Genomic DNA, 16584 nt, shown 5'->3' with positions numbered 1-16584 from the left:
TTATTTTGAAGCCTAATAATAGAGAGGCCCATTAATAAGAGAACAAAACCATAATTTTCTTTTAATGTCACTGACTCTCTTGTTATTTTTCTAGAAGGATAACCAAAATTCTAAAATTCTAAAATTCTAAAATCCTCAAACGCTACTTATATGGACAGTGAAGGTGTAACGATCTGCTCTCACGGTAGTAGGAATGACATCGTTCAAATGAGAGAATCATCAGTCCTCAATTTGATTCTGAGGTTGATGTAGCACTAGAGGCACTAGCTAAGCAAGAAAGGGCCAATGTTGTGTTTCAATGTATAAGCCACAGACTTTTATTTTTTTCCGTATGTTATTAATCGCAAAGCCTCTACAGTTTTCAGAAGACAGTTATATAAACACATAGGATCGTGGAGATATAATATCTAACTTTACTTTGGAGCAACGCGGGCATCGAGCCAAGCAACTATGTCGTTGATTACGGTGAAAATATTTTCGTCTGTATCACCTTCTAGAATGCAATGGTAGCCCCCTGGATAGAGTTTTAGAGTCTTGTCTTGGCTGATTGCATTGTCGTGAAGGAATTTGCTCACTGTGGGATCTGTGACTTTATCAGCGTCTCCATGAAGTATCAACAGTGGCAACGAGACCTGCAACATAGAAAAAGACAGAAGTTATTAGAGATGCGCCTGTCTGTGATTAAGAGCTTTACTTTATTTCTTTGGTTTGTTCCACAACTAACCTTGTCAACTTGCATCTCAATGTCTCTTGTCGCATTTAGAAGTTCAACAGCGGTTTTCAAACGCGTCTGATCATCGTAGCATATCACATCATACTCGCACTGAATCCACAGAGAAGAAAAACATCGAAGTAGGAGGTCAGCAAAAATGCTTCAGAAAGTGTTGCATTGAAATATCTATGAGAAAGTACCAATTTTCTTTTACTCGGGTCTCTGAAAAACAGCTCGCTCAAGTCTTTCTTTGGAAAGAGCTTTGCTTTGGGAAATAGTGTCGACATCAAGATTAACGTCTTCAAGACTAGCGGAGAAGGTTTTACATCTTCTGAAATCTTGAGACAACTCAAGGTCAGTCAGGTATTTCAAACATGAACTAACCAGATGCAATATGTGAATACAAATATTTCTATTAGTTGATTTTAGTAACAAACTCTCCAGAACTCAATTACATCCTAGCACTAGAGGCAAAAACATAAGAAGGTTATGCAGGGATTGGATTTACCTTACACATTGGAGCAACAAGGATAAGACCATCCCAAGCTTGAGGTTCTTTCAGATGAATTTTCAAGGCAACAGCTCCTCCCATTGACTGTCCAAGCAGGAACCGGGGCAAGTTTCTCAATTCAGGTCTCCCTAAAAATCAAACAAACTAAAAGTAAAAAAAAAAGAAAAAAAAAGCAAGATCCGACACAAAAGAAATAACAGGTACAATACCTTTCATTTTGGAGAACTGTTCAATACAATTTCCAGCTAAGTCATCAAAACTTGGAATGTGACCATGTAAACCATCCGAGAGACCAAAACCAGGATGGTCTACAGCATAAACTCCATAACCTGAACCTGCTATTTGCTTTGCTATACCTGTGAAAAAAAAACCATAAATAAAAATTCTTACATATAAACAAAACAAGAGCCTTTCCAACTAATGATATAAGTAAAGAGATATCAAACGAACCATCGAAGAAGAAAGTGCAAGTGCTTCCATAGCCATGACAAAAACACACCGAAGCTTTGATTTCGTCACCAGATTTGGGCAACCAACTCTTGCAGAAAATTTCTTCCCCTTTCCAATTTCTCTCATACCACTATCGTTATACATCAAACAACTAGTTTGACAATTGTAACAGACAAGCACAAAGCTAAAATAAACAAAAAAAAAATCACTGCGCTTACCTCCTCTGTTCTGATCCCAATCGGAGCTTCCTGTCACCAGATTCAGATTGATTAGAAAGGATATGATATTTAGATTTTTTGCTATAAAGTAGAGAAAGAGTCAATGCAACCTTGAACAAGCAGTGATCGAGCTGAAGCTGAAAGTCAACAAAAGCAGAACGGGCTAGTCTTCGTGCAGGAGCTTGATCTAAGTTCTGTGAAGCGATCAGATTCAGCTCGTCGCTCACTCCATCGATCGGAGATCGTTTCGCGCAAACAATCGCCGCCGGCGCCAATCGTCGAGTGATGGCTAAAGAACTCCTATGTCGGAATCGGAAAGGGGAGAGAGTAGAGGAGGCAGTATCAAAACGGGAAGTTAAAGCACGATCCATGGATTCCAATCCCAGAATCCCCCAGATTTGGGGAAGAAGACGAAAAGAGTACGATTTTTGTGCGGGAAATTTCTCACGTGCAACACGTGCGTTTATAACAGGTTTGACTTTGACGACGACGACTCTTCTTCCTTCAACCCACCAGAATGGATGGTGATCGACGTCAACCGGTTCGACCATGACCCGGATTCAGTCAAACCCATTTAAAACCGGCTCTTTATGCGGTAAACACACAAAACCCGGTTCTTATTGATGGGCCTCGGCATTTTTGGGCTTTCAGATCACACGTCATCTTTTTTTTAATTTTAATTTTACGATTTACCTTTATAATTTAACTGTCATCATATTAATTAAACCGGGATTTAAAAGGAAAATAAAAAAAAGAACCTTTATTGAGATTCTGCTGCAGTGTCACGCTGAAGTAACTATAAAAACTCTGTAGAATCATCAAACGTCAGTGTTTTGTTTACATAAGAAATGACGATTTCTCAGTATTCGTTAGTTTTGCTCATTCTCATCGTGGCGGTTGTAGTAGCCGGAGACGCCGCGAACGTAACCTACGACGGGCGATCGTTGATCATCGACGGCAAACATAAGATCCTTTTCTCCGGCTCCATCCATTATACTCGCAGCACTCCTCAGGTATTCTCTCTCTCTCTCTCTCTCGCCGTCTCCAACTTTGTATCCGTTTTGTAACGCCGTCGGAGTTTAATCTCTTCAAATTTCCCGGCGAAAACGCGCCGATCAGTCACGTGAATTAGCACACTAAAGTCTGCGGGCAGGTTTCGAAGACGAAATACATGAGCCGTCAGAGCGCAGAGAGAGAGAAAGAGGATAAGATCGTCTTTTCCAATTTTTCATTGGGCTACTAGGCCGTTTATAACTTTGTTCAATTTTCGAGATTGAGTACTCTTATTACTGATATATTCTTATTCGGCCCCAAATATTCTGAAATTACTAAAATCTCCTATTAAATCGTATATGCCTTAATGATTTGGCGGGATCGCTTCTTCTTCGTCGGCAAAGTATTAATGGAAGTCGGAACTTGCAGATGTGGCCGTCTTTGATAGCAAAGGCAAAATCAGGAGGATTAGATGTAATAGACACTTATGTGTTCTGGAACATTCACGAGCCGCAACAAGGACAGGTTCGTTTACTCTCTCTCCTCTCTCTCTCTCTCTCTCTCTACCCCATATATTTAGATAGACTAATTTAATGAAGGTATTATGCGATTGATGTATATTGTGATCATATCTGCAGTTCGATTTCAGTGGACGACGTGATATCGTGAAGTTCATCAAGGAAGTACAAGCGCACGGCTTATATGTCTGTCTTCGGATTGGACCTTTTATCCAGGGTGAATGGTCTTATGGGTATAATCTTCTTCTTCTTTAATTTGGCCATTAGATCTCTCGTTCATATACTATGTTTCGTGGAGTTTTTAGGGTTTTACAATAAACACATTTGCAGGGGTTTGCCTTTCTGGTTGCATAATGTCAAAGGGATTGTCTTTAGGACAGATAATGAGCCTTTCAAGGTATTAACATTTTACTGAACTCAAATGGCTTGTATACATCATACATACTTCCATGGTTTCTTTTATAGAAGATAACATTTTTATTTGCAGTATCACATGAAGAGATATGCACAAATGATTGTTAAGCTGATGAAATCGGAGAAGTTGTATGCTTCCCAAGGAGGACCGATCATACTCTCACAGGTCTTTACATTTTGCTTTTGTGTTTTTCATTTATGTTTCCTTCGAAGTTGTTTGTTTTCCTGTGATCTCAGAGTTATGTATGCAAAAACAGATTGAGAACGAGTATGGGATGATAGCTAGAGCTTTTCGACAAGATGGGAAATCATATGTCAAATGGGCAGCAGAAATGGCTGTGGAGCTTGAGACAGGAGTGCCATGGGTCATGTGCAAGCAAGATGATGCCCCTGACACTGTGGTTAGTTTTTATATACGTTTGTTCTGCATTGCGGCTCATCTTCCATTTTTTAGCTATCTTGTGGTTTCTGTGTTGCATCAGATTAATGCTTGCAATGGGAGGAAATGTGGAGAAACATTCAAAGGACCCAATTCACCAAACAAACCTGCAATATGGACTGAGAACTGGACGAGTTTGTATGGTCTCCAATTCGAATTCACTACATTGCTGTTTGCTTTCCAGTTCCCAAATATGTAATTAACTTTCAGCTGCTCCCTTTGTATAGTTATCAAACATATGGCGAGGAACCACTGATAAGGTCAGCTGAGGATATAGCATTTCAGGTCGCTCTATTCATAGCTAAGAACGGAAGTTTTGTAAACTACTACATGGTACTATTTCCAGTCTCACTCTCTTTTTCTTTGAAAATCTCTACTATATATAATAGAAGCAAGAGTAATACTGATTTGACACTATATCTTATTCTAGTATCATGGAGGAACAAACTTCGGGAGAAATGCTTCACAGTTTGTGATCACCAGTTATTATGATCAGGCTCCACTTGATGAATACGGTAATTTTTCAAGCCATTCACACTTGATGAAAGTAAAACATACATGGTTGGTGACACCTAAAAGAATTACATGCTGCAGGATTACTTAGGCAACCAAAATGGGGACACCTAAAGGAATTACATGCTGCAGTTAAGTTGTGTGAAAAGCCTTTACTTTCTGGACTGCAAACTACAATATCATTGGGAAAGCTACAAACTGTAAGTACATTCCAACCAACAGTATCTTCTCCTGTTTGATATCATGAACAATATTGGAATAGTGATCTTTATGTCTTATTTAACAGGCCTTTGTGTTTGGGAAGAAGGCAAACCTATGCGCTGCCTTACTTGTGAATCAAGACGAATGCGAAGCTACTGTGCAGTTTCGTAATTCTTCATATCTCTTGTCTCCAAAATCTATAAGTGTCTTGCCAGACTGCAAGAATGTAGCCTTCAACACTGCCAAGGTAAGCTCATACGTCAAGATTTATTATAAATGCAAATTTCTTGTGATGCATTCATTTGTATTTTGTGGTGTGGACAGGTCAATGCGCAGTACAGCACCAGAACAAGGGAACCAAGACAAAAGTTGTCTTCTTCTCACATGTGGGAGGAGTTTACAGAAAATGTCCCAAGTTTCAGTGAAACGTTAATACTGTCAGAGTCTTTACTTGAGCACATGAATACAACACAGGATACCTCCGACTATCTGTGGCAAACAACTAGGTAAAGCCAGTTATATCCCGTAAGATATACAGCATTAGTCAAGATATATAAGTAGTATATTCTGTGTTGGATATTCCAAGTTATAATGTTTCTCTGGGAATAAAGGTTTCAGCAACCTGAAGGAGCTCAATCAGTTCTTAAAGTCAATCATCTTGGACATGTTCTACACGGCTTTGTTAATGGGAAGTTCATAGGTATGCCTTTTTACCGTTGAATCCTACTCAAAGTTAAAGGTTTTATGGCATCATAAAAGTTAAATGCTTCTAAGTTTGAGTTCTCTGTAGGTTCTACGCACGGAACTTTCAAAGCGCATAGATTTTTGCTAGAGAAAAATGTGTCATTGAATAATGGCACAAATAACATCGCATTACTCAGCGTAATGGTAGGGTTACCGGTGAGCCCCAATCTTTGCTCATGAACTTCTTCAATTTCCTCCAAACAGAGTACTTCTAGATCAGTATTTGTAGCAAATATCAAAAAACCATATGGAGTGCATTGTTTCTGACGCCGTCTCTCTTTGGAACACAGAATTCAGGGGCACATTTAGAAAGGAGAGCCGTTGGATCACGGAGCGTAAAGATTTGGAATGGAAAACATTCACTGTACTTCAACAACTATAGTTGGGGATATCAGGTAAAAAAAATTCTGAGTTTTATACTTCAACAGAACTTAATTATCTCCTTCATGTTAACTGATACTGGCTCAATATCGTTGTGGAGGTTGGGCTGCAAGGGGAGAAATTTCATGTTTACACAGAAAATGGGGCGGCAAAAGTTCAGTGGAGAAAGTACAGAGACTCCAAAAGTCAGCCTCTAACTTGGTACAAGGTAGAACAACAAATTAGTAACATAGTACTAGTGACCAATATATTATTACTCAAAACTTCAATCTCTGAGATATTTTATTTCTATAGGCCGCATTTGACACACCAGAGGGGACGGATCCGGTGGCCTTGAACTTAGGATCAATGGGAAAAGGAGAAGCTTGGGTGAATGGCCAGAGTATTGGTCGGTACTGGGTCTCCTTTCATACTTCCAAAGGGAACCCTTCTCAGATATGGTAGGAGGATATCTGTTCACTCTCCTATTTGAATTATCTTGGTAATGAATTAAATGTTATTCTTTGAAGCCATGTTCTCCTCTTTTTAGGTATCATATACCGCGATCTTTTCTTAAACCCAGTAGTAACTTACTAGTCATTTTGGAAGAAGAAAGAGAAGGGAATCCTCTTGGTGTAACTATAGACACAGTATCAGTCACCGAAGTCTGTGGTCATGTCTCCAGTTCACATCCTTCTCCTGTGATTTCTCAGAGAAGAACAGGCCACAACCGGAAAAAACAGAGACATCTAAAACACCAGTATGATAAGAGGCCTAAGGTTCAGCTCCAGTGTCCTAATGGCAGGAAAATTTCGAAGGTATTGTTTGCAAGCTTTGGTACTCCAAATGGAAATTGTTGGAGCTATTCTGTTGGAAGCTGTCACTCACCCAAATCTTTGGCAGTTATTCAGAAGGTAACACTATCATCCCTGTGAATTCTGCCTTCTTACTGAAATCATAAAGCTCAAATAAGAGTTTCTTGTAAATGTATGTAGGCTTGTCTGAACAAGAGTAGGTGCTCTGTTCCAGTATGGAGCAAAACATTTGGAGGTGATTCATGTCCACACGCTGTTAAATCCCTGCTGGTTCATGCTCAATGCTCATGAGAGTCCAATTCTTTAGTATAGAATTCTCTTATTTGTTTTCTTCTCTTTCTGTTTCTTATTGTGAAGAAGTAACAAATGTATTAATGAAATATTACAAAAGCACAATACAAGGTTTGATCTACGTAGGAAACATCTGAATAGCTCTCAAACCGGTGCAGTTGTTGACTCAGCCTCTATCTAGTCAGTTAATCAGTTAGATCTTCCTGTGGCTACTTAAACCAGGTCTACAATTAGTGTTTCAATCAAACTATCTAATGCATCATTGAAAGCCATGAAAATCTGAGAATGTCAGATTTCCTCTATTGCAGAATTTTCATAAACTTCAATCTCGTGAAAATCCGGTTTTCCGACAATCTCTTTTCGAGCCATGACTGGTTTGATCCTCATGACTCTTCTACATCTCTCTTCTATTCCTTCTCTCATTCTCTTATGCAGCTCTTCATCAAGTGTATCCGCCATTCCTTCAGAAGACAGAGCATCCAACACCAACTTATATGTATACTCTCTTGGAACCACCCCAGCCTCCACCATCTCCACCACCAAATCCCGAGCCTCGGCAGCTCTCCTGGTCTCAACAAGAGCGTGTATTAGCGGCGTGTACGTGCTTGAACCAGGTACACCATGATCCATCTTCTTCATTGTCCTCATCATCTCAATTGCCCGTTCTATCTCATTAGTAACACTATAATACCTTATAAAAGAATTATAAGTCACCTGGTTCGGAACACATCCTCTCTTCTTCATATCTTCAAACAGCTCCAAAGCCCGACCAATACGATTCGTTTTGCAACATCCATCGATCAAACAATTGTAAGTCACCACATCAGGTACAAACCCTCTGAACAGCATTTCCCTAAACATTCGATTAGCTTCCCACATCCTTCTCCTTATAGCCTTTCTACACCCGGTCTGCATTCCATATCTACAGTAGGAGCTTATTAAAATAGTGTAGGTATAGATGTCTGGTGGGTATCTAAAACCCGGTAACTGCATCTGATCCAACAAGAATCGAGCTTTTTTGAAATTCGCAACTCGACAAAGAGCATTGATGATTGTATTGTAAGCATAAACATCAGGTTTGCAATGATACTCCTTCATCCTATAAAACGTAGCTAACGCCTCTTTCACAAAACCTTCTTCTCCTAGGCATTTCATCAAACACGTTACAGACGCTGTGGTAACCACATTTTTCCCGTTCTCTCTTCTAGAGACTTGCCGGAGAAAATCCCAGAGACCCGTAAAGTCGTTGCCTTTAGCCAATAGACAAGCCATATCTCTACCAGTGACCTCATTATGATCAAACCCGAAATGGGTTTCGATCCAAAAGAAGAACTCCATAGCTTTCTGCAACCCGAGTGAAACTTTCTTAGGATCCATATATGCGGCGGGACCTAGAACAAGGACTTCGGAACGGCGTCGTTGCGATTCTTCACGGAGGTTTCTCTGCTTTAACGGTGACCGGTGACGAAAACCCTTTTGCCGACCGATGGATCGTGGGGAGATGAAGAAGAATCTTGGGATTGAGCGGAGAACATCGGAGACGAGCTGCTGAGACCATGGATTCGCCACCGTTGAAGAAGCGAGAACGGCGTCGAATGGACGGTTCTGAATCATGGCGGCGATGAGCTGATCGATAACGCGGTTGCATTGCGACGGTTTCATTGTCTCCTCCTACTTGGCTGCTACTTCGAGTTTCGTTAACAAACTCAGCAACACATATCTCCGAACTTTTTAAAATATTTCCATTTTGCCTCATACTTTTAAATTGATCGATTTCGACCCTCACTTTTAATTTCTAAGTTTTTAATTACTAGTAGAAATTTGTTTTGTATTATTATTTTTTTTTTTCTGTAGTTCAAATTAGCTTGGAGAAGAAAAATAAATATTTGGTTAGAAAGTTCTCTTTTTAATCAAAATAAGATGATTCTAATACTGTATAAGAAAAAATTAATTTTACTACATTTTATATCTTCCCGCACTCAAAACTTCAAAATTGTGGATTTTGTCTTTAGGTATCCACAAATTTTATATATTACAAAGATGTGAAAACTCCAATTACATTAAATATAGGACCCTAAACTTTATAAAAATCTCATTTATAGCCCAAGATTTTGTTTTAATTTGAATTAAGCGATTCAATTCAAGCTTTTTTCCTTGGTTCGGATGGCTAAAGAAAGAACCGATCTCGAGCCATATCATTGAATTGAAAACTGTGCTCAAAAGAGCCCAAACCCGACCCACTCAGCTTCGTTGGTGATTCGTGGTGAGAATCGGAGAGAAGAGAAGGACGACTTGGGAGAGTCCCATCTTGGTGAAACCGATCTCCGGCTAGAAACAGTCCACGGCGACATCGTCTCCATATCGGAGCAGTAATATTCATTCTCCGATCTCAACCGGTTTTTTCTCCGACTACTACCACCGCTCTTGTTCTTCCTCAGCCTAAACTTAGGCGACGGGAAACACCCGAATCCGGCAACGGAAAAATCGGAGCTTTGTTCGGGTTCGGGTTCGGATCCGGGTCGGATTCGGTTCGGGCGTTGGGGCTGCCACCGTTCCGAGAAAGCTCGCGGAGATGATCGGAAAGAAGGTCCAGGGGAGTAGAATACAGAAGGCGACGACGGCGTTGGTGGTGGCTTGAGCTTCGATGGGGTAGTAGAAAAAGAAGTGAGAGGAGATAAAGGACGGCTTTTTGAGTTGGAGATGAAAGAAGACGACGGCGGAGATAACGCCGGCGGGTAAAGCGGCTGAGAGTGTGACAATGGTTTTAACCGGAGAGGGGATAGCTTCTTTAGAGGGTGAAGAAAAGGAGTAGTGGTGTTACCGGGTTGAGAAATTCGGGTCTTGGGTACACCGGGTCGGATCTCCCAGCTGAAAGGTATACTTCCTGGTCTCTTGAATGAATCATCAACATCGACAATGGCCATTTGGATTTCTGTTTTTAAGCTCTCAAGAAGAAGAGACAAGACACCAAAAAACAGAGAGAGATGAGACTTTAGAGAGTTGGAATAAGAAGGACTGAGTTTAACGTCTTTATATGATGAGAGTGGAGAGAGAGAGAGAGAGAGAGAAAGAGAATGAGAGAGATGAGAGGCGAGATTAGAGGAAGATAGGAGTGGGTGGCGGGAGAGATTAGAGAAGTTTATCTGTGTGTAATTTGACTTGGTTTCAATTGGTCCCTACCCTTTTTTTTTTTACTTAACTTTTCAATTATGCAATGGTCACCACAATGTATATAAATAACCCACACCAAGTTCTTTACTTTATTAGAAAACAAAAATACATCTTTAATCTAAGGTCATGAGACCTACCTATTACTTTGAACATTACAAATTTAGAACCCGATACAAGGGCAAAATACTAGAACAAACCGATAGGTTATTCAATTGACAATCACAAAAGTCAATCAGAACTCTTTATTTAATTCATCTTTTGGTATATGTTTATGATATCTATGTATGTGTTGACGACTTTTTATAATAATAGATGGACAGAATTAAAGGCCTATAAAGATTTGAATTATCAAGTGCTCTAAAATAGTAACAGCATCAGCATGCGGTCTTCCATGATTTAGACGTGAAAGGGAAAATTAAACCAAACAAATTTGTGGGTAAAAATATTCAAACTTTGAAATGATCAATGACTCTTTCCCTACATGAGCTCAAAAGGGCTAACCACTTCACTTTTGTCTTTGTCTGCAAAAGATTCCAATGTAGTCTTTAATATATTAGCAAGGCATAATGATGATATGTGTCACATAAGATGAAACCAAACTTCAAATGATCACCACCTAGTCTCGGTTGAATGATTTTTACTGGAATTTCGGAAAGAACAGGGCACTCTCATCCTGCACCGTATACAAGACGTTGAACCCATAATAAAATGAAGACTATAAGATCTTTTCTACTGATGGAAACTGATATACAGATTCCTTTGCTCATGAAAGATGAAAGACCATATCTGTTTTCAGCTTGCTGATGGCAGATCTTAGCCTTTTGCTTAACCAATATATCATCAGCTTCAAAGACCTTGTCAAAAGAAAAGGAAAAATCTTTATTCGTAATGCCTTGTTGTTTTGTCTCACTGTGCGTTATGGAAAAGTAGCGAATTATAGGTTTACCTCTCGAGGAAATGTGAATAGCCATGTCAGTGCTTAGATTCAAGTGTACATCACCTAGATGTGAAAGTATCCAACCAGGTAGTTTGGACGGCTTATCATGATGGCTATATCACTTCAATGGCAATGTATTATTAGACCAAAGAAATGTAACATTATAAGCAAAACATAAGCATATAGTCTCTGTTTAGTCCTAAGAATTTCTTCCCTTTTCTAAGGAACAAAGTGAGCTATCAAATGTATATTCTAGAGGTAATCCAGATACTTTGCGCATATACTTAATATATTAAAACTTCTATAAATTAATAATATTGAGACCATAAAAATCTATTAATTTATAGAGGTTTAAATTTTTTGATTATTAATTTATAGGGAGACTTTCCTAATTTGGTAAAAAAATCAACAAAAATAAATTAAAAATAATATTTTTATAGATACAGTTACAAGAAAAATAACAATTATCATGTTTTGAATATAACACTGAAATATTTTGATATAGTAAAAATATTAGAAATAAACTCTAATAAAAATTAATGTGTATATATATATACATATATTTTGATACGTTTATATAATTATTAATTTATCTTATTGATTGGACCATATCTTTGCAAAAGATTTTTAAAAATTATTATTTTTTATACTATCAAATTTTGTCCTAAATTACATTGATTGGAACATTATTTTTTCAGACTCAAATATTTAAAACGAAGGTTATCAAAAAATTTAACCACATATAAAGATAAAAAACTATACTTGTATATGTTCCGCAAGCATATGGTTCATATCACGATCCTTGATTGTTTCAGCAACTTCACTAACACCGTTGTTCTTACGGCCTCCGAGATTACATTGTGCATTGACTTTATTGTTTTTTTTTTCTTTTTCGTGATCTACCTTCTATAAAGATATTATAGTAGGTTAGAACATAAAAAGCACAACATCCTAAATAATGGATGAACAAATAAAAAATCTAATTTTAAGTTGCCAAAAACTTATAATGTAACTGTTGTTAGGGTTGAAAAAAAAAACATAATCGAAATGATATTAAGCCTGAACTCAAAAATTCTAACGAAAGATGAATGAATAATGAATAATGAAAATGATTCTGATTTTTGTTCAATAGACTAAAACTCTCTTAGGCACACAGAGGGTTAGACTCTTCTATGCTTTTAACTCTCTGAAAATTTGGCGCTCAACTATAGTGGGACCCACAATTAGATCAAACCACTCTCGTAAATCGTAACGGTTTTTGACTTCAATCGACGGTCAGCATTGATCCGATTATTATTTCTTTATTTATAAATATTTTGAATAGAAATAATTAATTCTGAGTTTTTCATTTTCCTCTTCTTCTCTCCTTCAAGATCTCTCTCTCTCTCGCAGAAGAGAAACCCTAAATCTCACCGGTATACAAGAACGCCGAGCCGGAGATTTCCAATTTCTTCGTTAACGATGTCTTCCTCGTCGTCATCGAGGAAACAATCCCAGGAGAATCCGATCCCTCGTCCGAACTTAGCCAAGACTCGAACCTCCTCACTCCGCGATGTTGGTAACCGTCGTGTTCCCCTCGGCGACATCACAAACCAGAAGCCTGGCTCCAAAAATTCTTCATCGTCGTCTACTCTGGTAAGTTTACCATGGATTCTCTCATCTTCGTTTTGTTTTCCATTTCAATTCCGGTGTCTCTTTGTCGAGAATCGTAGTTTTTAGGGTTTATCCTAGAAATTGAAGTCTTGAATCTGTGAATGTTTACATCTCTTAAGGTGCATTGTTCGAATAAGATCGGCCAATCGAAGAAAGCACCAAAGCCTGCTTTGTCTCGTAACTGGAATTTGGGAATTCTCGATTGCGGTTTACCTCCCAAGTCAATCGCGAAATCAAACGTAATCGTTCCTTGCGAAGACACAGAATTGCCTCAAATCGATGATAATCTTCTATCTTCATCACCTCCTCTATCATCCTTAGAGGCCTCTTCCACTCAATCAGATCAGTTAAGATCCACTCATGACTCTTTGGAGAGTCCCAAAGTTGAATACATGGTCGAGAGCAGTACTGTTCTCCCGGAGTATGCAGAGTCATCAAACACTGATTTTGGGAATGATGATAAGATTGTGAACATTGATAGTAACTTGATGGATCCACAGCTTTGTGGTGCCTTTGCTTCTGATATCTATCAGCATCTGCGTGTAGCCGAGGTAGGATTGCTGTAGTTTTACCCTGACACAGTTTGACTTGATTCTGTTTCTGAAACGTCTTAAAAATTTGGTTATTCTTCTCTGCAGTTAGAAAAAAGACCGGCTCTGGATTACATGGAAAGAATTCAGCTAAACATCAATGCTAGTATGCGTTCTATACTGATTGACTGGCTCGTGGAGGTAAGCTTTTGATGAATCCCGGTTCATTAATCGCAAGATATTTAGTTTACATTGATAAAGGCAATAAGTTTAGTAATGGACACAACGTATTATAGAATTGTCACTGGTAGGTAATATGTAGTTACAAAGCTGTACTTTGGATTATAGAATTGTCACTGGTAGGTAATGTAAAGTTACAAAGCTGTTCTCTGGATTTTATAAACGTACAGGTTGCTGAAGAGTATCGGCTTTCGTCTGAGACGTTGTACTTGGCAGTGAACTATGTAGATCGGTATCTTACGGGCAGTGTAATAACCAAACAAAATCTGCAGTTACTTGGTGTTGCCTGCATGATGATTGCAGCGTAAGAAATATTGATATTTACTGTTTGGCTTCATCCTTTTTTCTTCTTCAGAAGTATGCAATTTCTAATCAGTAAACAAACTGGAATTCCAGAAAATACGAAGAAGTGTGTGTGCCCCAAGTGGAGGATTTCTGTTATATCACTGATAACACATACTCAAGAAACGAGGTTTGTGTTTTGGTCTTCCTGCACTAACTCTTCTTCTTGTGGTTTTGATATGCTCGTAATAAGTCGTTAACCTTTATTGCTTTCGAACAGCTTTTGGAGATGGAGTCTTCTGTTCTGAACTACTTGAAGTTCGAATTAACAACTCCAACAGCAAAATGTTTCTTGAGGTAGCTTCTGGTCATATTGATGTTGACTTCAATCATCATTTTTTTGTGGTTCTTTGCTGATCTTAACTTGTAAAAATGGTGTTAGGCGCTTTCTTCGTGCTGCTCAAGGCGGAAAGGAGGTATATTGTTGTATGAAAATTAAAGATGAGCTTTCTAGGAAATGGGTGATGGTTATATACGTTTCTCACTGGTTGTTGTATTAGGTACCATCACTGCTGTCCGAGTGTCTAGCCTGCTATCTCACCGAATTATCTCTATTAGATTACGCTATGCTACGATACACTCCATCACTCGTTGCAGCCTCTGCAGTTTTCTTGACACAACACGTACTACACCCTTCAAGAAAACCATGGGTATGACCACTGCATTTCTAGGTTCTCATTAGTTAACTTTATGCAACTCTGTGTTGTATTGAATCCTGTTAAATTGGTGGTTTTTCAGAACGCTACGTTAGAGCATTACACATCGTACAAGGCTACACATATGGAAGCATGCGTTAAGGATCTTCTTCAGCTGTGTCATGGGAATCCCTCAACTGATGTAGTTGCAGTCAGAAAGAAGTACAGTCAACACAACGTAAAAAAACACTCCACTTTCTTTATTACGAATTGTTTCAAATAAATGTCTGAAGTGCTTACTCTCTTTTTTTTTTTATCCTGGCAGTACAAGTTTGCAGCAAAAAAGCTTTGCCCCACATCACTACCGCAAGAGCTATTCCTTTGCTAGGCTCCTCGGTATCTTCTTTTTTCTTCCACTCTTGTCTTGTCTTGTAGGTATTGTTGATAAAAAAACTCATTGGGTGAAGCAAATGTACTCAGTTTAGATGTGTAGACGAAAAATACTACTAATCAATATGTAAAGGTTTGTTTCTTTATAAAGAAATGTACGTACATATGAACAAAGTTCTAAGCTACGTATGTGGTTTGGGTGGTTCAACCGCCTTTGTGGAAAAGGCAATTGAAGTAAATCAGTAATTCCATGATATGAGATTGTTAAATTCCTCACAATTCCATTAGTTTTCTTCATTTTTGACATAAAATCAAAATCATTACCTCTCTAGGGCTAATCACAAGAATATAATTACATCAAATCAAAATCATTAATTTGTTTTGTTTACTTATCGTTTTTTTTCCGCCTGTCGACTTGGGAACCATAAGACAGTTCACCTAAAGATCTGACGTTTTTGGTTATGAGGTCACCTTATAGCTTTGTTGTAGCGACTGATCATTCGATATTGCGAAAGCGAGAGAACCGAGAATGACTATTCATATAGCTATCAACACAATACAATACTAATTTCCTTAGTTCTTCTTCCTAATAGGAAAAGAAGATTATTAAAAAAAGCAGTTGATTAGTTCAGTCAAGTATCAATAGTGTTTTTGGACGCATTACTTTGACTCTCGTTTACTCGAAGATATTTTTGTTTTGGACGCATTATTCGTGCTTCGTACGTAAATCGAGTAATCGAGTCAAAGAGACGCTTATTTGATGAGGTGAGCATTGAATTAAGTTGTTTGTATGCAATTATATACTCCGATCCATAAAATATGATAACTACAAGTCTATATATTCTGCTACCTAACGTTCAAACATTTCAGCTGTAACGGCATTACAATGTTCTTTTTTCTTTGATGAAGTATTATTGACCATGTTCGTTACACTATTTTAACCAATCTCTATATTATCCATATCCATATTCCATAGAGCTTTTTGCTATACTAATCCAAACCAAACACTTTTTGATAAGATTTCAAATTTCACACATTATTCTTGCCCTTTAAAATCATACAGTCTTCTTTTATTAATTTTTACTTTGCGAGTTGCAATAAAGTGTAGTGCCATTAGCATTATAATAATTCAATGATCATTACAAATTGACAAATACGATCTACAATGGATCGAATTTTTAATATAGATTTTGTATATATATAATGCTGAGGAGTGAGGACTGATTAATGAACTCCTCTTTAGATATTTGTAGTCACGGAGTGGGTTGGTCGATTAATGACGGAAAGCTACAAGTTGGAAAAGATTCTTATAGACTTATAGTGCATAGTTACGATTCTTCTTTTTCTAAACTAAGTATAGTTTTCTTACAGGATAGTTGTCTTAAGTCAGTTGGTCGCCAAACCTTGTTAAAAAGATGTCAATATATCAACAAATTAAACTAGGCATCATCTTGATCTTTATCTAAAGACAATAAATATTTGTCTTCAACTAATCTTTATATAAAGA

General features: G+C 38.1%; 4 protein-coding genes and 1 pseudogene across 7 annotated transcripts; 2 read left to right on the top strand and 3 right to left on the bottom strand.

Annotated features, from left to right (window-relative positions):
* Positions 1-291: 291 nt before the first annotated feature.
* LOC104702525 (caffeoylshikimate esterase) lies at positions 292-2338 on the bottom strand. 2 transcript variants are annotated; one of them, XR_015562388.1, is made up of 8 exons: positions 2002-2338; positions 1892-1921; positions 1674-1803; positions 1433-1579; positions 1221-1351; positions 913-1043; positions 725-823; positions 292-632 (listed from the first exon to the last, which is right to left on the bottom strand). XR_015562388.1 is itself a non-coding variant. In XM_019227873.2 (8 exons), the coding sequence occupies exons 1-8, from the start codon at positions 2260-2262 to the stop codon at positions 414-416; spliced, it is 1155 nt and encodes a 384-aa protein (XP_019083418.1). In that variant the 5' UTR covers positions 2263-2338; the 3' UTR covers positions 292-413. The 2 variants fall into 2 exon arrangements, 1 of the variants encoding a protein (XP_019083418.1); XM_019227873.2 differs by having other exon boundaries at positions 913-1050.
* Positions 2339-2615: 277 nt separating this feature from the next.
* Positions 2616-7309, top strand: LOC104704934 (beta-galactosidase 16). 2 transcript variants are annotated; one of them, XM_087459449.1, is made up of 19 exons: positions 2616-2904; positions 3314-3409; positions 3523-3635; positions 3733-3799; positions 3890-3982; positions 4074-4217; positions 4299-4393; positions 4483-4588; positions 4686-4770; positions 4850-4968; positions 5055-5216; positions 5294-5475; positions 5581-5669; positions 5760-5869; positions 6004-6108; positions 6195-6302; positions 6389-6534; positions 6624-6987; positions 7069-7309. In XM_087459449.1, the coding sequence occupies exons 1-19, from the start codon at positions 2740-2742 to the stop codon at positions 7177-7179; spliced, it is 2460 nt and encodes an 819-aa protein (XP_087315575.1). In that variant the 5' UTR covers positions 2616-2739; the 3' UTR covers positions 7180-7309. The 2 variants fall into 2 exon arrangements, with proteins under 2 accessions (XP_087315575.1, XP_087315576.1); XM_087459450.1 differs by having other exon boundaries at positions 2719-2904; positions 3011-3409.
* On the bottom strand, positions 7191-8891 carry LOC104702523 (pentatricopeptide repeat-containing protein At1g77405 pseudogene; annotated as a pseudogene). The gene has a single exon (XR_015562396.1). The product of XR_015562396.1 is annotated as a pentatricopeptide repeat-containing protein At1g77405 pseudogene (transcript).
* A 225-nt stretch (positions 8892-9116) lies between these two features.
* Positions 9117-10283, bottom strand: LOC104702519 (uncharacterized). The gene has a single exon (XM_010418379.3). The coding sequence runs from the start codon at positions 10101-10103 to the stop codon at positions 9396-9398; it is 708 nt and encodes a 235-aa protein (XP_010416681.1). The 5' UTR covers positions 10104-10283; the 3' UTR covers positions 9117-9395.
* Positions 10284-12631: 2348 nt separating this feature from the next.
* LOC104702518 (cyclin-A1-2-like) lies at positions 12632-15262 on the top strand. The gene is made up of 10 exons (XM_010418378.3): positions 12632-12922; positions 13060-13491; positions 13579-13671; positions 13881-14014; positions 14107-14182; positions 14273-14349; positions 14435-14468; positions 14553-14702; positions 14791-14925; positions 15013-15262. Exons 1-10 carry the CDS (start codon positions 12749-12751, stop codon positions 15073-15075), a joined length of 1368 nt encoding a protein of 455 aa, XP_010416680.2. The 5' UTR covers positions 12632-12748; the 3' UTR covers positions 15076-15262.
* The last annotated feature ends 1322 nt before the right edge of the window (positions 15263-16584 follow it).

Source organism: Camelina sativa, chromosome 7 (genome assembly GCF_030686135.1).
Source record: "Camelina sativa cultivar CO46 ecotype springtype chromosome 7, ASM3068613v1".
NCBI lineage: Eukaryota > Viridiplantae > Streptophyta > Magnoliopsida > Brassicales > Brassicaceae > Camelina > Camelina sativa.
The sequence above is the reverse complement of the archived record's forward strand: the minus strand, read 5'-3'. Positions and strand labels throughout refer to the sequence as shown.

What these genes read in the sequence shown, in the direction of transcription:
- LOC104704934 (XM_087459449.1), top strand. Translation starts at nt 2,740, where the DNA reads ATGACGATTTCTCAGTATTCGTTAGTTTTGCTCATTCTCATCGTGGCG. An exon ending in GTTTTGTAAACTACTACATG is followed by an intron (nt 4,589 to 4,685) that starts GTACTATTTCCA and finishes ATCTTATTCTAG; the next exon opens with TATCATGGAGGAACAAACTT. An exon ending in AGCCTCTAACTTGGTACAAG is followed by an intron (nt 6,303 to 6,388) that starts GTAGAACAACAA and finishes TTATTTCTATAG; the next exon opens with GCCGCATTTGACACACCAGA.
- LOC104702525 (XM_019227873.2), bottom strand. Translation starts at nt 2,262, where the DNA reads ATGGATCGTGCTTTAACTTCCCGTTTTGATACTGCCTCCTCTACTCTC. An exon ending in TTGGGATCAGAACAGAGGAG is followed by an intron (nt 1,804 to 1,891) that starts GTAAGCGCAGTG and finishes GTATAACGATAG; the next exon opens with TGGTATGAGAGAAATTGGAA. An exon ending in TTGCACTTTCTTCTTCGATG is followed by an intron (nt 1,580 to 1,673) that starts GTTCGTTTGATA and finishes TTTTTTTCACAG; the next exon opens with GTATAGCAAAGCAAATAGCA.
- LOC104702518 (XM_010418378.3), top strand. Translation starts at nt 12,749, where the DNA reads ATGTCTTCCTCGTCGTCATCGAGGAAACAATCCCAGGAGAATCCGATC. An exon ending in CTTCATCGTCGTCTACTCTG is followed by an intron (nt 12,923 to 13,059) that starts GTAAGTTTACCA and finishes ACATCTCTTAAG; the next exon opens with GTGCATTGTTCGAATAAGAT. An exon ending in CTGCTCAAGGCGGAAAGGAG is followed by an intron (nt 14,469 to 14,552) that starts GTATATTGTTGT and finishes TTGTTGTATTAG; the next exon opens with GTACCATCACTGCTGTCCGA.
- LOC104702519 (XM_010418379.3), bottom strand. Translation starts at nt 10,103, where the DNA reads ATGGCCATTGTCGATGTTGATGATTCATTCAAGAGACCAGGAAGTATA.